Source organism: Phocoena phocoena, chromosome 11 (assembly GCF_963924675.1).
Source record: "Phocoena phocoena chromosome 11, mPhoPho1.1, whole genome shotgun sequence".
Lineage (NCBI taxonomy): Eukaryota > Metazoa > Chordata > Mammalia > Artiodactyla > Phocoenidae > Phocoena > Phocoena phocoena.
This window is the reverse complement of record NC_089229.1, coordinates 60,660,446-60,668,920: the sequence shown is the minus strand read 5'-3', so window position 1 is coordinate 60,668,920 and position 8,475 is coordinate 60,660,446. Positions and strand designations below refer to the sequence as shown.

Here is an 8,475-nt window from a genome sequence, read left to right as displayed (position 1 = left end):
CCCCACCCCCCCACATCCCTCCCAGCCTGGCTCCCTCCTCCCCCTCCCGCCCTCGCTCCTCCCTCCCCTGCCGCCTGCCCCTGCCCGGCTCCCTCCTCGGTGCCCTGGGGCTGGGGGGCGGGGGGGGGCGGGGGGGGGGTGGGAGGGGGGCTGGGCGGGGCGGGCCAGGACGCCTGGGTCTCTGTCCCGCCCATTTGCTGGGCTTCCTTGGCTCCGTCCCCGGGAGGCCGGGCAAGGCTGGCAGAAGAGGTCAGTGTCCTGGGCCCAAGATGCTACCCTTTCTCTCTGGCACTTTTCCCCTTCCTGCCATTTGGGGGGACTGGTTGAGTCCTCTGGCCGGGCTGTGGTTCACGGAGGCCAGTTTCCGTACCTCTGCAGGGTAGGCAGTGGGGGGCTGTATCCACGTCCCCCCAAGGGGTGGAGTGACCGCGCAGGGATATGCCAGAGCGGATGCCACTGTCTTTCCCCTTCGCTTAGCCTTCACCTGCAGGTCAAAGTAGGCTCCACTTCCGCTTGCCTACCCCAGCCTGTCCTTTGGTCCCAAGAGCAAACTGGTTGAACTAGTGGAGGTTGTGCGGATGCTAAGTCCCGGGCTTCAAGACCTCTTCCCTGTCACTCTGCCTTGAGTAAGCTTGGACTAGGGCTTCTGGGTCCCTGGCTGCCTACATTTAGGCTGGGGTGGAGGGCAAGGGGAACTGTAGCTGGGAGTGGAAGGAGCCTGGGGCTGGGTGTGAGGGGGAAAGCCCAAGTGTGTGGGGGGGTGTCTGCCTTACCTAGAGCCTGCCTGCCTGCCTGCCTGGTGGATGCACCACAGATGTTGACTCCAGCCGCGCGTGCGTGTGTGTGTGTGTGTGTGTGTGTGTGTGTGTACAGGCACGTGCAACCAATGTCAGTGTCAGGGTCTGATGGGGACATTTCTCTGACTTCAATGTGACCACCACAGACTCTCAGTCCTAGAGTAGGAACCCCGGGGCGTCAGCGTCCATTCTACTGAGGACAGAGCAAGAGAAGAGTCCAAGCTCTATACATGGAGCTCCAACATTCCTACAGGAGCTAGGGTGGGAAAGAGAAAGTGGAGAAGGGCAGCAGTAGCAGTGGGGGCTGGACTTGGCTGGAGAGATGCACCCAAGGGACCTTCCCCAGCAACAGTTCTGGGGTGGCCAGCACTGGGGACACTGAGTCTTGGTCACGTCACGTTTCCCATACCGGAATTACTTTGCTCCGTCCTCACTGCCACCCTAGGGACCAGGTATCCTCCCTCCGGGGAAAGGGAAAGGCCACTTCTGGTAGCCAGAGTCAGGCGAAGGGGAGAGGAAAGAGGGGCCTGCTGTGGCTCTCTCAGGAGAACAGGAGCCGTTGATGGGGTACAGACAAGGCCCTCCCTTTCACACTAGGGGTGGGAAGAGCCGGGAATAGGTACTCCAGGGTCCCGTCCCCAGGTGGCCTGGCTGCTGTTGACCTTGCTTGGTTACCCTGGGAGCAGCTCTCAGCAGTGTGAGAGGGGCGGGTGTCGGAGAGTTGGACCCAGGCGTCCAGGCTGGGGTGGGATGGCACTCAGCCTTTGTGGCAGGGATCCCCGTCAGGAGCCTGCAAAGTTAACCCCTCCTGCCCTGGTGGTGGTGGTAGCTGGCGGAAGGAGGGCGGGCCCAGCTGCGGTTTGTGAGTGTGGCCCTAATTCCCCTTCCCTCTCCCAGCACATCTGTACTTGGTTTACAGTGAATGAGTCTCCTGTCCTCATGAACCGGGTGAGGGCACCACTCCCTCCCTGGCCCCTGGCCGGGCATCCTGACACAGAACCAGGCACCACCCACCCCTGGAACGCTCTCCCTGCTGGGTAACCCTTTCTCAACTCTTCCCCTTCTCCTTCTTAGAGGGGCTCAGGGTCTGGTCCCCCAGAGCTAGAGCTCTGAGACTATGCAGCCAGGGTAGCAAACGGGGCCAGGGAAGCTAACGGGGGACAAAACTCTTGGGTAGCCTGGAAAGAGAGAGCGGGTCTGGAATTCCATCTGTCTCTGCCTTCCTCTTTGTCTTGGTTTGTCTGTCTGTCTGCCTCTGTCTTTGTCTCTGGTGGGTGTTTGTCCATCTGTCTTGGTAACTGTGGCTCCGCCCTTCTGGCAGCCTGTACGGTCCCCAGCCAACGACAGCAGCCAGGGGGCGATGCCCAGGAAGACCCGCCCTGTGCCGTCCCCTCCCCTCGGGATTGCCTCGCCTCCGCCCCCGCCTCTCCCCAGGACCCAATGACTGGGGTCTGTGGGCTGCAGCGGTTTGGAAGTCAAGCCAAACAGGCAGACTGGGGAGCAGAGAAGAGGGGCATTGTGAGGGGTTCAGATTCTTCTCTCCATCTTGCATTGCCGCCTGTGCTCTGTCTAGGGATTCTCGGAGGAAGATGGAGAAGGGGGTCTCCCACTCTGGAAACTGGTAGAGAGAGCTCCCCTCATTTCTCTTTCTCTTGGGTCATCCCCAGTTCTAGGCTTTGCTATGTTTGTGGTTTCTTCACTTGGTCACCCTGGCAACTTGGAGAAAATGATATCTTGGGGGCCCTAGGACCAGGCTTCCTTTGCTCCCTTCATCACGAAGACCAAAAGGAGAGACTGTGAGGAGAGGAAAAAGATCCACACATCTGTCCCAGCTGCCCTGATTTACCGTATTGCCCAGCCCTAATTTTCACCCTTGCCGGCTCCCCATCATCATCAGGACACTGAACAGGCAACTTCCCCATGCCCAGGCTGGTACTGGGAGGATGTCCTAGGCCATGCTCAGAGGTGGCTGGCAGATGTCTTTGGGAGGTGGGGGGAGCTATGTTACAACCCCCAAGGACATCATTATGGCACAGAAGTGCCATCGGGGCTTGGAGACCAGGGACACCCAGGGAGAGCGTGATGAAAACATGTACAACATGAGTCTTCTTTCCCTTCCTCCCCTCCTCTCCCACCTCCTCCCCCTAGGCCTGCTCCGTGCCGAGGCTGGTGCCAGCCTTGCTCTGCGTGCTTGCTCAGTTCCACCCCTTGTATCAGGCCTATGTTGCTGCTTGCCAGTTTGTTGGTTCTCCTGGTGAATGAGTTTGTGTGTGGAAGATACTTACCAGCCTCAGAGCTGCCCAGATCCCCACATAGAATAAGGCCTTGATTTTGAAACACAGCATTTTAGGACTGGCCTAAACAACTCTAGGAATTTCTTCCCTGAACATGCACCATTCATTAATTCAACAAATCTTTATTAAGCATCCGCTATATGCCAAGCACTGTGCTAGGCCCTGGGTATGGTCTCTGCCCTTGCGGGCTTATAGTCTGGTAGAGGAGTCAGACATGAAACAAATCACCCACAAAATTGCAAGTGACAACCAGCGTGGAGAGGTATAAGGTGCTGTGAGAATGGATAGTAGAAGAGTCTTTTCCCCCAGCCAAGGAGATTAGAAAAGACTTTTGCGGGGGTGTGTGGGGGCAGTAGAGAGAAGGGAGGGCAGCAGAAGCAGAAGAGTATGTGCAAAAGCCCTGGAATCAGGGTCCTGGCTCCCAGCCACCCTGCTCCCCCAGAAAGAAGAAGGTCCCTCCTCACCTGGATTTTGATATGTTACAAGGGAGGGATGGTAAGCACCTCCTAATGGCCAAAGCAGGACCCTGGGACACCTGGTGATCCTGCCCTGGAATGATTCCACCCATTCCTTCATCTCTTCCTCCAGAAAGGGAAACAGAGGCACAGATAGGGAGGAGGAATCCACAGGCATAGGCCCGAGATTACATAGAGAAAACAAGGCCGCACATTGTTGGCAAATCCCTCAGGGTGAGGGATTCCTGAGTTTGCCTGGCTGGAGCCTCACCAGACAGAAAACCCTTCTACTCTGATCTGTTTGACCGTGCACCCTCCCCCTCTGGGATCCAGCCCTGACCTGTTCCACTCCCTGGAATGAGGAGCATGTCTGCTTCCACAGTTGCCCGGAGTTTGTGAGCTGACTGCTCCAGGTGGCGGCCAGGCCCGGTGTGGGTGGGTGCAGCAGTCCGTTTTGTACAGAACCTCCATCCCGGGTTATGGGGTTCTCTCTCCTCTGTCCACTTGGGGGCTTCCAGCCCCTCCTGCCCAGACACCAAGGTTCCAAGCTTCTTCCTTTCTGAAGAAAAGGGATGGAGGGTCCTTTGGAGGAGGGAGCAGGCTTCTTGTGGCCATGCCTCCTCCGGAGCTGGCAAAGAGGTCATGGGACCAATGGGGTTAAGTTCCAGCCCTGCTCTGACCCATTTTCCTCCCTGTGCCCACATGCCCTGGGGCCAGGGTGTTGGGTGGGGCAGGCCTGGCACCCCTGCACCCACACCTGGGACTTCTCCTGGATGGAAACTCCCAGAACCCTGGTGTCCTACCTCCTCTGCCAGCTCCCACCAACAGCCTGGGTTCTGTTCACTTACAGTGGGATCTCCCTGTCTGCCAGCTCTCCTCCAGACTACATCTCCGCCTTAGCCCTGAGGGGCCCTGAGGATGTGGGCCCACTTTCTGGGACCATATTTGATGTCTGGCTGCCCTATCTAGTGAACCCCTTCGAAGAAAAGATGTGGGGCTGGGGGGAGGGCGTTGGGAAGCTATCCTTCGTTGACCGTCTCTATGTGCCAGGCGTTGTGCTAGGGCATGTACGTTACTCATTTAATCCACAAAGCGGTCCAGAGAAGTAGCAGTTATTATCAACCCCATCACAGGGGAGGGAGCTGAGAACCAGAGAGGTTAAGCGGCTTGCCCAGTATCATCACACATCTAGCACATAGCAGAGCTAAGATGGGAACCTAGGTCTTGGTGGTCCTGAGGTCTCTTCACCACGACAGGCGTCCTCCTCTTCTGCAGCTGCCCACCTCTCCATGAGATGAGAGACTTGGAAAAAATCAGTTCAGTTCAGTCCAATTCAGAAAACAGTTATTGAGCATCTGCTGTATGCTGGGCCCGGACAGGTGCCAGACCAGTGACAGGGAAGGTTGCTGACTCAAGGTCTGGTGGGAAAGATAGGTGTATGAACTAGGCGGTATCTAACTTCAGCATAATGATTTGAACGAGGCGGCATGGAGTGGAGAAAGAGACAGTACTTCTATTTTCTCTTTCTGAAAGAGTAAAGAAATATATTATGAACAGTGTACAGAATAAATTGGAATAAAGCGAATACCTACTCAGCTGGCATCCAGGTCAAGAAATAGAGTACTTCCTGCTCCAGAAGTTCCCATGTGACTCTCCCATCATCCCCTCCCTCCCTTAGGAGGTAACCACCATCCTGACTTTTGTGATAATTATTTCCTTCTTTTTCTTTATAGGATTAGCACCTATGTATGCATCCTTAATCAATATTACTTAATTTTGCCTGTATTTGAGGTTTATATAAACGGAATGACACTGTATTACCCTTTTGTGTCTCACTTATTTTGCTCAACTTCTTGTTTGTGAGAGAGATCCAAATTGTTGCACATAACTGTCTTCTTTATTGTTACGGAGCATTCAGTTGCTTGAATATACCACAATTAATTTTTTTATTCTACTGTTGGTGAAAGTTTGAGTTGTTTCCAGTCTGGGCTATCATAATGCCACTAAGAACATTCTTGTGTGTGTTTCCCAGTACATACATGCAAGAGTTTTTCTAGGCCGTAAAACTAAGAGTCAAAATGTATGTACAGGAAATCTCAATTTTTACGAGATAATGCCAAACTGTTTTCCAAAATGGTTGTATCAGTTACACAGGAAGCAGAATGTTCTAGCCAGGGGCAGGTGTAGGATCAAGAAGACCCATACACCTTTCTTACCTAAAACTCTCAGTGGTTTTCTCTTTTCCTTGGAATAAGATCCAAGTCACTGCCGTGGCTCCCAGGGCCTCTACCTGGCTCTCTGCCTGTGCCATATGACTCTCCTCTTTGCCCTTTGTACTTGCTGTCCCCCCTCTCTGGAATATTCTTCCACTAGCTATCTCCATGGCTCTCTCCCTCACTTTCTTCAGGTCCTTGCTAAAATGTCACTTCCCACTGGCACTTTCCCTGACCACTGAATCTTCTATTGCAACCTCCAGCCCTCCTTATTCCCTTCTCAGCTTTAGTTTTCTTCGTAGTCCAGTCACCTGGGTTCCATTCAGACTCAAGCAGCTCTCCCCTGGTCGGCCAGCACTTTTTTTTTTTTTTTTTTTTGCCACGTGGCATGCAGGTTGGAAACTCAGAGTCTTAACCACTGGACCACCAGGGAGATTCCTGCCAGTGCTTTTATCTCCTCCCAAACCCTTAAGGGCCATCATAGCTGACTGTTTGGGGACTGTCTAGCTGCCCCTCCTGAAGGGTCCACCTCTCTGAGTCATCACATCACCCTGTTTTTTTGTTGTTGTTGTTTTGTTTTTGCAGTACGCGGGCCTCTCACTGTTGTGGCCTCTCCCGTTGCGGATCACGGGCTCCGGACGCGCAGGCTCAGTGGCCACGGCTCACGGGCCTAGCCGCTCCGCAGCACGTGGGATCTTCCCGGACCGGGGTGCGAACCTGTGTCCCCTGCATCAGCAGGCGGACTCTCAACCACTGCGCCACCAGGGAAGCCCCCACCCTGGTTTTTTTCATAGCCGTTTCCATGCTCTGAAGTAAGCTAATGTATTTGTTTGCTTACCTTTGTTTGTTTACCTGTTTGGTTTTTGTCTCCACCCTGCCCCACCCCTCACTTTAAAGTAAGCTGTCTTGCTCTGTCCCATGGCCAGTGCCTGCTGCATGACAGGCCCTCAAATAATAATTGTCCAGGCCGGTTGTCAGGCTCCCAGAGACGGCCAGCCCCTCCTCCAACCCTCACACCTGGGATTTGCCCTGTCTGGAAACTCCCAGAACCTAGGCTTCCTCCCTCCCCTGCCAGCTCCCACCAACATCCCTGGCTCAGTCTCAGAGTCTCAGAGCATCTGCTGGTGCTGTTGCTGCTTCCTGACGTCTCCTCTAGGGACCATATGAGAGCCTGAAGCAGCCGTTCTAGCCTTCAGGGCTGGAGAGTGATGGGCAGGTGTCAGGTGCCTGGAGCTCAAGAAATACTTTTTTTTTTTTTAATTAATTTATTTATTTTTGGCTGCATTGGGTCTTCGTTTCAGTGTGCGGGCTTCTCATTGCGGTGGCTTCTCTTGTTGCAGAGCATGGGCTCTATGCGCGCGGGCTTCAGTAGTTGTGGTATGCGGGCTCTAGAGTACAGGCTCAGTAGTTGTGGCGCACAGGCTCAGTAGTTGTGGCTCGCGGGCTCTAGAGCGCAGGCTCAGTAGTTGTGGCGCATGGGCTTGGTTGCTCCGTGGCATGTGGGATCCTCCCGGACCAGGGCTCGAACCCGTGTCCCCTGCATTGGCAGGCGGATTCTTAACCACTGTGCCACCAGGGAAGTTCCCAAGAAATACTTTCTGATTGAATAAAGGGGAAGACTTCAGAGATGATGGGACCTCGCCAGGTGGAGAAAAGAGAAAGGTCACCGGGAGCAGAAGGAAGAGCGGAAACAAAGGACTGGAGGAATGAAAGTGCACATGCTATTTGGAGGACGTGCTCTGGTCTGGTGCCCTTGGTGGGTTCTCAGTGGAGGGGAGGGGAGCAGGCAGGCCGGGAAGCGGAGGGCTAGCTGGGGAAGTCTGAGCTGCTGCAGGCTCAGAGAGGCTCAGCAGTGGCTTAAGTTTAATCCTGCCCACACCCCTGCTCCCCACTGTCCCCCCTCTGACCCCACCCCTGCCCTCCCCTTCACCCAACCCCCCAGCCTGGCCGCTCCTGCAGCTGAATGGACTTCTCTCTGGGCCTACATTTGGGGCCTCGGAACAAGAAGGCCAGCCACCAGCATCCCCCTCCACCCTCCGGGCACGGCCCACCAGCTGCCTCCCCTTGTCTGTCCTGCCCCCCCTCTCCCTGTGCCTGCCCCTGCCCTGGCTGTCCCCCTCCCACCTGCTCCTGCACTATCTATCCCTATTACGCAGCTCCCTGCCCCTCCTGTCCCGGCCTCCCTGGCCCACCCTGTACCTGCCCCTGCCCTCCCTGCCCTGCCTGTCCACCCTTGACTTGTCCCCTCAGTTCCTGCAGCCCCTGCTCTGCTCCGCATTTGACCTGCTGCCACCCCTCTCCCTGCCCCATATACCCTTGCTCCAGGGGTCAAGCCGCCTGTTCCAGCTCCTGCTTGGGCTGCAGTGACAGCTGTGGCCGTGGCCAGGGGGCTGCCCGGGGACCTCCAGGCTCCGCCGGCCACTGCAGCTGCTGCTTCAGGGGACACCGCACCTCTCGACACTGTCTGATAGTCTAGCTGGGCTGTTGCTCCTTGAGAGGTTGCCAATCTTCCAGGGCACTTCTGCAGCTGCTTCCTGAGGAAGGAGGCAGAAGCTCTGGAGGACGGAGAAGGATCAGCTGGACCCCTCACCCAGGCAAGGAGAGGAGGCTGGCTGCTGAGATCCCCGGCCTCCTCCTCAGTCTCGGGACGTCTGCTTTGAAGCTAGTTTCTGGGCATGCTCTCACTGGTTCCAGAACCTCCTCTTCCGCAACTTCT

The 8,475-nt window shown here is 55.7% G+C and overlaps 1 protein-coding gene across 1 annotated transcript; it reads left to right on the top strand.

Annotated features, from left to right (window-relative positions):
- Positions 1-7,722: 7,722 nt before the first annotated feature.
- Positions 7,723-8,235, top strand: LOC136131591 (sperm mitochondrial-associated cysteine-rich protein). Its single transcript, XM_065888408.1, has one exon. It carries the CDS (start codon positions 7,723-7,725, stop codon positions 8,233-8,235), a length of 513 nt encoding a protein of 170 aa, XP_065744480.1.
- Positions 8,236-8,475: the final 240 nt, after the last annotated feature.